At 41.9% G+C, this 12,630-nt stretch overlaps 1 protein-coding gene across 9 annotated transcripts in view; it reads right to left on the reverse strand.

The window, feature by feature from the left end:
- The window catches only part of INPP4A (inositol polyphosphate-4-phosphatase type I A), a 192,594-nt gene that overhangs the window by 10,497 nt on the left and 169,467 nt on the right, over positions 1-12,630 (reverse strand). For all 9 annotated transcript variants that reach the window (XM_059720974.1, XM_019485100.2, XM_019485102.2 and 6 more), the window contains 4 exons: positions 11,860-12,000; positions 10,848-10,945; positions 6,765-6,877; positions 5,721-5,875 (listed from right to left, as the gene is read on the reverse strand). In XM_059720974.1, coding sequence (XP_059576957.1) covers positions 5,721-5,875; positions 6,765-6,877; positions 10,848-10,945; positions 11,860-12,000 — 507 coding nt within the window. The remainder of the gene's footprint in view (positions 1-5,720; positions 5,876-6,764; positions 6,878-10,847; positions 10,946-11,859; positions 12,001-12,630) is intronic.

The raw sequence follows: 12,630 nt of genomic DNA on the forward strand, positions 1-12,630 counted from the left end.
GGGGGTGTCGGTGTACGTGGGATTATGGTGGGGGTATGTAGAACTGTGTGGGGGCTGTTGTAGGGGGTGGGAGTGTGTGTGTGAAGGGCTGTGGATGTGTGTTGCGGGTATGGTAGGAGGTTGGGAGCCAGCCCCACCCACCTTGTCTTGGCTGCAGTGCAGAGTTCCTGGCTGCAAGGCTGGGACCCATAAGGCATTACAGTGGGTCAGCCCAGCCCAGCCCAACACGGCTCCAGCTGCAAGGCTGAGGACCGCACGGTGTGGTACAGAACTAACCCATCCCAGCTGTGGCGTGCAGTTGCAGCTGGGGGCTGGGACCCATGCAGTGCGGCCTGGAGGCATCCCAGCCCAGCCCAGCCCATTCCCTCCATGCCATGCCACATTGGTCCTGGCCTTGCAGCGGGGAACTGTGCGCCACAGCTGGGCTGGGCTGGGCTGGGCCATACTGGTTCTGTGCTGCACCGTGTGGTGCTGGTGCCTGGCCTTGCAGCCAGAACCACATTGTGCCAGGCCAGGCAGTGCACTGGCTGGGGCCGGTGGGGCTGTTCTGCTTCCCTTGGCTCCAACCAAGGCTGCTGCTGCTGCTTCTGCCCCTACCCCTGCCATGTTGCTTTGGGTGGGCAGGCGGGAAGCTTCAGTGGGAAGCTCCTGCCCAGCACATGGAGTTCCAGCTTCAGCTTCTGGTTGCCTTCCACCTGCCCAGTTTAAAGAGCAGCCCCTGTGGGTAGGCAGAGTGGGTGGAAGGCAGCTGGGAGCTGGAAGTGGATTTCCATGCATTGGGCAGGAGCCTCACAGTGAAGCTTCCCTCTGCCACCCTGCCTGAAGCAGCACAGCAGGAGCTGCAGCTGGAGGCGAGGGGAGAAGAACAGTCCCACTGGCCCTGGTCAGTGAGCACAGTTTCCAGTGGGGCTGTTCGTGGTGCAGCTACAGCTGGCTGGGTGCTGCTGCGCTCACCTTGCCTCCAGCAGCCACTCCTCCTCCCACTCCTGACCCTGCTGCACACTCTGGGCAGGTGGGGAGGGATGGGGGGGAGCTTCAGCCCGGCTGCTCCCACTGGAGGTGACGGGAGCAGAGGAACATCCAGCTGGCTGCACCTGCACTGGGAACAATCCCACCAGGAGCTGCATGCTGGCTGGGTCCGGGGTGAGTGCAGGCACAGGCTGCCCGGGTGGGGCTCAGCCCCTGTAATGCTCCACATGGGGCTGATCCCCACCCGAGCCGAGTTAGCCACTGATGCCATTGACAGGCTTTAAACCACACCCCTGCCTACATACAGGAACAAGTTGTCCATAGAACTTTGAAGTTTAATAAGACGGTATTATGTAGTCACCAAAACCCACAGTACTGCAACAAATGGCTTTCTTGCAAAACCTGAAAGGATTGATATTGACTGTGCATGTTGAAAAGTTATTTTTTAACTCACCAGTTTTTTTTTTAAAGAAAAATAAATCTTACAAGCATCTTGCTTATTTGAGATCAGCAATATGCAAAATGTGATGTTTTACAGATTCTATATTTTAGTTGTCCATGCGTAAGAAAAGACTAATACACATTTTTTGAGAGACAGAGATATTTCCTTAACTGCCTAACTCAAAAACAGCTGAATAGCTCTGGCTCAGAATTTAACAACTAAAACATATTAATCTTTGGGATAAGAACAGGAATGGAAAGCGTCAGCTGAAAAGGAAAACAAATACGAGGAAGTCGTGACTATGTGAAAATGAGTTATGTTATAAATGTTATACCCATAATTAAATTTTGAGATGATTTATCATTTTCTGCTTCAAGAAGTAAGAAATATTGCACTTTCCCTGGTGGAGTAAAATGTTTTGTTTCCTGAATTAATATATCAGCAACAATTACTGTACAAAGAGTTTTAGGGAATATTTCACCTATCAGACACATTCCTGATGTATTTCAAACAGAATGAAAAGGGAACAACTTTGTTTAATTTCCTAAATGTCCCAAAGAACTGTTTTGCATCTTGGACTAACTGCAAATTTTCTCTCAAAAAACAATATATTACCCTGAATGGAGGTAAGCAACACTGAAGAGATCCAACAAAACCACCTTAAAAGGCATTGCTGAGAGTGATTCAATCCAAACATGAATGTCAGAATTTTGCATTTTGAGCTTTTTGGCTTAATTTGCCTCTTAACTGATAATATGTCCACAATTCCTGGGCATGTAGTCATACTTTTATTTCTTGTCTGCTGTGTGGAAGATTGCCAGATTTGATTAGGGTCTAAGAAATTCTCATTGTGTTAAAGAAAGGGGTAGTTATTCTAAGAACAACAGAGAAACAATTCCTTCTTTTTTAAGGCAAAAGTTATAAAACTATACCTAGAATTAACCCTAGGTTATTTCTTTAACTTCCCTTCTCACTGAAAAGATGTGGTGATTACTACATGTCAAGGAGAGAAAAGTGGTGTAATTTCATGTTGAAGTCATTAAGAATTTTAAAATGAAATAAAGTTGCTGCTAAACATGAGACCCTAGGTCCTTTACCCAAATTAAAAATTGATAGTAGATTTTCTCAGTATGAACACCCTAATGAATTCTGGGGTTTTGTGCTTTTTTGAAAACACCTCTCTATTTTGCTTGGCTGCAGTAAGTCATAAACAGGATTTTCCACAGTGACTGAAGGCCAAATCCTACCAATTATGAGAGGATTGTACCAAGTTGTCCCAATCCTAATAGGTCCCCCCAAACTACCAAGGAGGTCCTTGGGACAGAGCAAGTGGGATCAGGAAGAGGAGGATGCTCATCAGCAGGGATCCTGGTTTTCTCTGATTTAAAAATATCCCGTTTTTGGTTTTAAAAAAGTAAGCGCAGATCCACATTCTTCCGTGATTAAAATGAAACACCACTACAAAGATATCTATGAATTCTTGGTGTTTCATTTTAATAACGGAAAAATGTGGATTTGGAAGTTACTTCTTTAACCCCAAAATTGGGGATTTTTTTAAAATCAGAGAACCAGGATCCCTGCTCATCAGCAGGACCCTCAGCTAGGGCTTCTCTATTCCCTAGGGCTTCTCTATTCCACAGAAAGTTACTTCAGTCACAGCCTATGGCGACTGTCTAAGAAACTCCACTTTGAATTCAATCCTAAGCAAGCTGCCATTGTCTGATGGAATAGATAGAAGAGCCAAAGATTTCAAAAGAGGCAAGAATTTTTTATGGTGGGATCTTTTATTGGACCAACTATGTAGTTGGGATAAAGTTAGACAAGCTTTCAAATATAAGACATTCTTCTTCAGGTCTGATTACAGGAAGCTAGGCACAGCAAGCAAATAAGGTGTGGACTCTTCCATTTTTGTTTTACTCATGGAGGCTCCTTAGAGGAGTAGGAGTATCAAACATATGGCCCATGGAATCACTCCACATAGCCTGTTGGCCTACCAGCAGGCTCCCAGAAGTTGGGAGCATAGCCAGTGGTGGGTGGGGCTTGCTGTGGGCCTTGGTGGACATGGCCCTTGGAGACCAGTGGACTAGTGAACACTGTGAAACAGCCTTTGGTTGCCCTGCAGAACCAGACCCACTGCCACCGTTGTGGTGGCCATACCCACCACTCTATGGCAGATCTGGCTTAGAAGGAGCTGTGCAGTCTGGATACAGATGGGTGACCACGTAAGTTTAACACCTGTCTTAGAGTTTGTGAATGTGTGAAGTGCATGTGTCAAAATGGAACCATTAATAGGTCCTTGAAAGCAAATCTTCAAGTCAATTATCTAAATCAGGAAGTTTTATCCAGGTTAGAAAGTTGTTGTCCAGAGCTGTTCTATTGTGTACCGTTCAGCAATATGCCTGTTTTATTCTTGTCAATGTTTTTGCTATTGTGTTTGTGAGGAGAGGGGGCAAGAATAACAAAATAGTAGTTCATGTGAAACAGTCAATGAAATTTAAGGAGATTTATGTTAATGAGCTATGAAGATAAGTACCTTGGTCTCCATAATTCCTGAAGACTAACAAAGTAAATTTTGTTCCCCTCGTTTAAGCGACCTCCTTTGGCCAAGGATCTAAGATAGGAGTAGACAGTCAGTTATGTATGTCAGAAGTTAAGATTGTTGTGGCTGGCATGTCAGACAGCATCTTAAAGGAAAACAGTCTCCCAAGTAGAAAATCAACAGAAAATAATTTCAATTATTTCTTGTGTCTCCCCTCCTCATTTGATTGGATAATTTACTTAATTAACTTGATGTTCTAAAAATCATCGTTAAACTACTAATCTACTGAGTCAACCCCAACTGTAACACGGTTTTGATAACTGCATTGTTCATTTTTTACTACTTTGGGGAAATGATAGTGATTTAGCTAACACAATACATTTGTCTAATATTGTATTTTCTCATTGATTATCCTTTTAAATAGTTTCTTAAATAAAGATCTATCAAAATCATACAGGGCTGATTTTTCTTTCACATTTGCAACTGAGCTGAAAATTCAGAAGCAAAGGTACTTACATGAATTATTTGGGAACCACTTAGCACTGCTTCTAAATAGATAATTTTGTCCCTGATAATGCTGTGCCAAGGTATCTTTGTTTCTAACAGCAAGGGATGAGTCCTTTCTGAATGTCCCTTTTTCACATCCATTATTTATATGTCCACTAGCAAAAAGCCCTTAAACCAAATGAGGGTATTAAAGGCTACTGGCAGACCTAGGAGCGAAAACACTCAAAAACAAAATTTACCACTGTTAAGAGGCTGTAGTTTCTTTCATGCAAGGTATATTCTTTTTAGGCAATTGAAGATTAAGAAAGGGTCAAACAGCAAAAACATACAGAAAGGATAAGAGAATTGAACACTCTAGAGAATTTGGTGAGAAGACACACAGTACAGTACATTCAGTAAGAGTGAATGTTGAAAGCAGGACTCAACAGCATTGTTGAACTACATCGATAGACTAAAACTGGGTTTCTTATCCTTTCTTTTGGTATGCGAAATACGGAGTTTTTCAGCAGTGCTTGAAACAAGGCATTGAACAACAGTAAACAGGTTTTCTTTTTAGTACAGTATTGGATTCTGCAAACACGTCTGCTGCTTCAGAATACAGAACATTGTTAGATTGATATGACAAAAGCACACTGACAGGTTGTGATGGAGTTTGGTTGCTGTATCATGAGACATTCATATTCACAATTTGCCTAGTGAGCAAACTGTTTCACTGATAAGGAAGTAAGCATAGCAAACCAGTGCAACCTGCAGATGTTTATCCTTCATAGAGCAGCAATAGGATACAGGTCACCTCTGAGAAAACCACCTGGTCAAAACTGGATTAAAAGGCAGCAGCACCATGGCAGCTAAAGAAACAACAGGACTGTGCAGCTTTTGAAGGGACATCAGCCTTCTGCTGTCAACTAGCAGCTCAGCACCGAGTCTGCTTGAAAATTCCTTCATACACAATCCTTTGAAAACTTCCAATACACTGCTGAAAACTAATGGCACAAACCTTTTTTGGCCCTTGCTAAAGAGCATATCATACAAATTTGGCAACAATCGGTTTTATGTTGCGCAGGTCAATGAACACTATTTTCTGACAGAAAGAAAAAGATCAGAGAAGCAGCTATTTATATTCTGAGGGGTTTATTTTACTTTATATTTATTTTTTTGATAGAACTGACCCATATCCAAAAAAAAAAAAAGAGAGCCACCCATCTGCAGTTTACATGGATCCTGCATTAGGAATAAGTGACTAGCAAGCAGTCCAGCTCTTACCTCCTCATGCACTCCAGAGCCTGGGTGAAAACCTGGGGAGCCATCCCATGTTCATGCTGCAGGATCAGGCACTGCTCTAGGGTCACGGACATGGCTGTTCTATCCTTGGCACTTTTACAGCTTGTAAATCGAACACCATTTAGTCTGCGGCATACCTAGAAATAGAATACACAATTCATCACTTCTTTATGGAAAAACACTCTGGCAAAGAGAACACATTCCCTCTTCTGGAGTAACACCAATAAGATTTTTGATCAACTCATTTTATTGACGTCAAAAGGCACATTACTACAGCCAGTACGATCAGATGAATGTGTCTCTAGTCACTCGTGGTGTGGGAAAAAAGGAACACAAGACTGGACGGGATTTCCTGGGCCACTGAGACCAGTCCCTTGAGTTTGCAGGTAATCGTTAACCAGAGGAATCCCCAATTCAAACCTTTACAATTACCAGGGCTGATAGCACTAATACCAAGAACACCCCATATAAATAGTCCCTAGGTAGAAGCAGGAGAGAGAAGGAAATTACTGAGCCCTTGCCACTGCAATGACACAGAAGTAGTTGGTCACTATGTGCTCAGAAGTTCCTATCTTACGCTTCATGTTATAGAAGAAAGCAAAACCCCTATAACTTGTGTCAGTCTGACGGAAAAGAAAAATTTCTCCTAAAGTTGTTTTGAAAAAGATACATTCAACCAAGATGGGAATAGCCATTTTTTTTAAATTTTAGTAAATATTTTTAGGAGTCTTCAATCCATTTTTTCCTGACATCATCTTGTCACAATGCTATTATTCTCAGGGCTGGTGTTGAATGGCACTACCCCATACTAAAGCAGTGATAGCATTTGAAAGGAGATGCTTTCCTTTTCTGCCTCTCAACTTGGAGGTGTGAGGAAAAGAGCATTTCAAATTTACTTGCAAGGGAATGGAGAAATTTGGAAATACAAGTGAAAATAAAAATACACATGTGAAAAAAGAAAGGGGAGTATGTATTGTACACATTTAAAAGACCATAAGATTGTAAAATATTTAGAATAATGAATACCTCAGCAGCTTGCCAAAGAATATCAACATTTTTATTTTTCCTTGCATGTACATTCTGTCCCAGAAATCTTAACAGCTCAGGCAGGCACGTCTGACTACGAGATCGAGGTAGGCCTACAAAATAAGAACAACTCTTTTACTGGTGTGCTCAGTTTCTACACATGGAAGGTTCATCTCAGTTGTTAGAAATAGTGTTCCAGCTAGAAATAGTGTCACGATCTCTACAATGCATCAGAATTTCATAATAGCTAAGTCTATTACCAGCAAACTGAAATACAACTTTACTTAAAGCTAAATTCAATTTAACAAATATTTTAAGGTGGTACTTGGCTTAAATACTATACAGCATAATAAAAATCACTCATATTTCTTCCTTCCAGAAGCCATGGGGTAATGGGAGCCAATGTTTTTGGCCAGAGTACCACAAATTAAGCACCATGCCCTCCTGAGTGCCACTCTGATCCCCAGAGCTGCCCCTAGGGGTATGCAGGGCCCGGGGCACATCAGGGGGAGGGGGGTGGGGGTGGGTGCAGAAGCCGGCAGCAGCATCAACAGCAGGCAGGAGGGGAGGGGGAGTTGCTGAGTGGCCGAAGCCGGCAGAGGTACTGTACGGCACTGTTCGTGGGGCCTCCCAAAGCACAGGGCCCGAGGCAATTCCCCCGATTCACTCTCCCGGGGACAGCCCTGCCAATCCACTTCCCTTGTCCAATCCATTGCTCTGCTTTCTCCTCCCTGCCCTATGCTCCCTGCCTGATCTTCTGCTCTATTTTGTGCTTCCTGCCCTATTCGCCACTGTGCTGCCACTCCCCTCCCTGACCTACTGCACGTCAGACAGAGAGGCAGGGAGAGAAAAAGTATAAAAGTGACTGTTTTCACGGTATTACCAAATACCATTATTTATACTTGTGACATGCAGGTTGGTCAGCCCTGTCATAGGTAATTGTACATTTCCCCATAGAAACTTTAGAGATCTCATTTTACATTCTGCTCCCCTTTAGTTTATGATATCACAGCTTCCAGAAACTCTCGTTCCTGACAGTGTTACTCAGTCAGCTAAGTCATTTCTGAGTAAAACGAGACACCGTCACCCAAAGACACTGATAGATTACTTGTTAGCACTGAACAAAATTAATTAAGGTCTTTGATAAGATTCCCATTGAAGGTAACAAGCAGCTGTTCAAAATGCCACAGAGCTTTCAACAATAATTTCCTCTCCCCTTCCTCACATCCAATATAGCGTTTGCCAGATAAGTATCATAGGACTTAACAAATATTATTCAATAGAGTTTTAAAGCAGAAACTACAGTGTACACAGTCAGAAACTGTGACTAGGTTAATCATAGAAAGTTAGGGTTGGAAGGGACCTCAGGAGGTCTTCTAGTCCAGAGTTCCTAGGTGGGACTCAAGTCACAGCGGTGAAACCAGAAGTGCCACGGCAATACTTCCAGTTTCGCTTTTGTATACTTTGATCGGTTGCAGAGGGACCCCCTCCCCTTTCTTTGCCCCCCCCGGTAGCTGGTGGGACCAGGATTTTTTGACCTTACATAGGTGGGATGTCAGGTGCAAAAGGTTGAGAACCACTGATCTAGTCCAACCCCCCTGCTCAAAACAGGACCATCCCCAACTAGATCATCCTAGCCAAAGCTTTGTCTAGCTGGGTTTTGAAAACCTCCAAGGATGGAACTTCCACCACCTCTCTGGGTAACCTGTTCTACTGTTTTACTACTAGGAAGAGAAAATTCTTCCTAATATCTAACCTAAACTTCCCTTGCTGCAACTTAAGACCGTTGCTCCTTGTTCTGTCATCTGCCACCACTGAGAACAGTCTAGCTCCATCCTTTCAAACCCCCATTCAGGTAGTTGAAGGCTGCTATTAAATCCCCTCTCAGTCTTCTATTCTCTAAACTAAATAAGCCCAGTTCCTTCAGTCTTTCCTTATAAGTCATGTCCCCCAACCCCCCTCAACATTTTTGTTACCCTCCTCTGGACTCTCTCCAATTTGTCCACATCCTTTCTGTAGTGGGGGCCCAAAACCAAATACAGTACTCCAGATGTGGCCTACCCAGTACTGAATAGAGGAGAATAATCACTTCCCTTGACCTACTGGCAACAGTCTTCACTCTGTCTCTGTCTGTACAATAGATAGTATAACTTGTGGCATACAAATCCTGGTGCTTGGGTCTTCTAACACTGGAATTGCTTTTAGGAAGCAATGAAGTGATATATACTGTTCAGAGAATTATTATGTGACAAAATAAACAATTAGTGAAATAAATAGTTGAGATTTTTGACCATGTATCTTCTCTCAGATGGTACCAAGGCAGCAAAAAGCAGTACGTGAACACAGTTGTTTCCTATTATGGTATGTCCTGCCTGTTCCTTACACCAAGACAAAAAGGCCTGCCATAGGGTGGGCATTTAACGTCTGACTAAATGTCTTTCAACAAGCTAAGAAGATAAAATAGAGAAGGAAACATTCTTCAGTCTGTCTTTACAACAGAGAGTGTAACTTGTGCCATACAAATCCTGGTGCTTGGGTTTTCTGACACTGGATTTGCTTTTATGAAGCAATCACCTTAGCTGCTGCCTCCCGAGTCTCTATTTAAGTGACCTTGTCTCTCCACTCCTTCCCTTAAACAAGCAGCCGGCACCTTACCCACTGGCTATTTGTCCCATTGCACTAGAGTAGATGCTGATACCAACCACCTGCTTTGTAGCCTGCATTTCCAGATCACCTTGGAAAAAAGTGTACATGTTCTGCTTGCTATATCTAAGTTTGACATGGGCCCATGGGGAAAAGCATCTATCTTAACTGAACCCTCCTTGACCACTGCCACAGTGGGCTCCTGCAGGGAACAAAAGCAGGACAAACACCACCCTTTGGAACTTTCCCTCAACAAGCATATAACTGTTTATAACTCAAACCACCCTAGCTTTTTATAGGATACTCCAAATTTTTTCTGGGCACCTGAAAAATCTTTCATATTGCTACACAAAATGTTTATATATTATCATAAAGCATTTGTTCAAATTGTGTTACAATAAGAATTAGAATTTGCTGTGTTTATCAGGAACAAACACGCCAGTGACAGGAAGTTTAATGTGATGAAGTACTGTTACAAGATGCTCTCAAAGCTGGGAGTTTTTCTGGTTTGTTTGTGTTGCTCAGGGTGCATGTTACATTTGTCAGGGTTTCATGATTTACTTACTCAGAACACTGTTTCTATAAGCAACTCTCAAGTAAGAGAAATACACATATGCTGCTGTGGAAGGAGAAGTGGAAGTAGTGGCAAACAGCATCTTTTTTTTTTTAAATATGTACTTCTGCCTTTTGTAAAACGATTTTACCAACACAAAAATATGTTATGTTCTGTAGCTCTGACTTGAAGGAGGTATATAGCATGCCTTAGTTAGGAAGCATTTGAATGGCCATTTGAATGCTTTTTGTATTTGTTTTTGTGTATTTCTGATAGAAAACCCATGAATATGGTGTGGGGCATAACGGCATAAGAAGGATCCTCCTTCAAAATGGTGCAGAAAGATTTCTAAAGTTTCTGCTGTGTGCAACTATATTATATTACTGTCCCAGATAAAAGAATAATGCACAAAAATTTGCCCATGTATGCAGGGTAGACAACATTGTAGTCTTGGTACCTATACCAGAAAGTGGCTCTCAACTGTTTAGTAACACCTCACTGACTGCAAATTATATCATTCTGCAAGAGTTTAAAAGATGAGGCAGAGGCATGTTCCTGAAAGTATGGTCATTTGCTATCCCAACATGGGCCATCACATATATGGAGCTAGAGGCAGAGCTCTTGTCCTGGTAATACTGTGAAAACAGTCACTATTATAGTTTTTTCCTTTGCAGTGATACTGCTTTAGGTTGTGTTGATAGGATAAAAAGTCAGTAAGAATAAGATTTAGATTACATTATGAAACACTTCTTAATTCTTTGAAACTAAAGCACAGTTTTATCACTGCTCTTGTTCCATACATGTTGGTTCATTTTTAATATCAAACAACTAATTTGATACAAACAGTCAGCAATTCAAAAAAATATCAGTCTTCTCTGAGTACTTACAATCATCAGGCAAAACTTCTTTGAACTGTTCAAAATATGAATTCAACCGAACCAAGCTCTCCATATTAATTACTTCTTGTAATGAGGTGTCTCCAAACCTTTAAAGATGAAGAGGGGTATAACATTAGCTAGAGACATCTTTTGCAACAACTGACTTCATTTGACAAGTAAGTCTGAGCAGGAGACTTAAAGATTCATCCTAAGAAATTCCAAAAAGTCCAGATTTCCACCTGGACAGTGATTAGATCAGCATGAAAACCAGTGATATTTATTACATGCATGGGTGTAGGTGTGGATAAAAACAATTAACATTAAACTCTTTTGGCTTCTCTATATTTCTTCCAATATTAAATGTTAACTTATTTGGAAAAGTCTAAAAATAATTTTTTTGGTATTTATAATATCATTTGAAACTTCTGATTCTCTTGCTATAAGCTTATAAAAGGACTTCAAACAGAGAATAAAGGAGGTGGCTGTGACCAGTAGCATGTGATTAGGAGATATGGGCAAGAAGAGGTTAAGATCTCAATATTACTGCAATAGCTACACAATGATGAAGGAATATATTTGGGTTTAGAGGCAATTGGTGACTGCTTCTGTGACCAGCAGGAATGGGAGTGAGACCACAACAACTTTTTATGTAGCCACAGATCAATCTTCAGAGAATCTCTCTTAATAAGGTCACTAACTCCCATAAGCCATGATCATATGGATAAACTAAGTTTCAGTATTTCCATAAACTGCTGTAAGCCCATATGCTTGTCTTAAGGGGCTCAATATGCACATGCAAAGTTTCTTATATGATGAAACTCACAACAGGGAAAGGCTTCACTTCATGAACTTGTCTGTTGTCTCTTAAAACTATCTTTAATATTATGCCCTTTCTCTATTTTGCTAGAGTGATGCTTCTCCATTTTTTTTTCTGTGACAAAAAAACCACAACACAATTGCACAGCAGGATAAGAAATTATCTAAATGCAGCTAAGCCAAGTTGGGGTACCTTGATACATACTTCTCTGCCAGGGTTTGTTGTTCATTGATTCCCACGTTGAAGAGAACAGGCTGAACTCTCAGCAACATGCCACTCTGAATCTCTCGGGGCAACATATCAAACAAGGCGCTTGGCAGTGGAATCCTCACATTAAAGCCATCACTACAAACCAACAAAAAATACCAGAAAATATTAGAACTGAAGCATACAGATCAGTTAGCATTCTTCTTCTTCTTCTTTTTTTTTTTTTTAACAAAATGCATTATTTCTTTTAACTAGGGATAATATGTGAAATGTATTGGTAAGGTAACAGTTAAAACTAAAGTGGAATAGACTGCCTAGAGAAGTTGTGGACTCTACATTACTGGAGGTGTTCAAGAGGGTGGACAACCACTGGTCAGGGATTCATAGATTGTAAGGCCGGAAGGGACCTCGGAAGAACATCAGGTCCAGTCCCCTGCACTAGGCCAGAAAGACAACTGGGGCCAGGTGACCCCAGCAAGGTGACCATCCAGTCTCCTCTTGAAGATTTCCAGGGTAGGTGATTGCACCACCTCTGGAGGGAGGTTATTCCAGTCTGGACACCCTAGTTGTGAAGTAGTTTTTCCTAATGTTGAGATGATCTAAGCATAGCTATGCTTATGTTTTACCATGGGTATCTCTCAGGCTTCTAGGCTTTGCTGGTTGCCCCACCCCTTTTTCTGCTACATGGGCATTCCCAGAGGCATTTGGTGTTGGTTACAACCAAGGTTGGGGACCTTGACTGAGGTGTACCAATGCTCCTCTTGGAAA

This window comes from Alligator mississippiensis, chromosome 1, assembly GCF_030867095.1.
Source record: "Alligator mississippiensis isolate rAllMis1 chromosome 1, rAllMis1, whole genome shotgun sequence".
NCBI lineage: Eukaryota > Metazoa > Chordata > Crocodylia > Alligatoridae > Alligator > Alligator mississippiensis.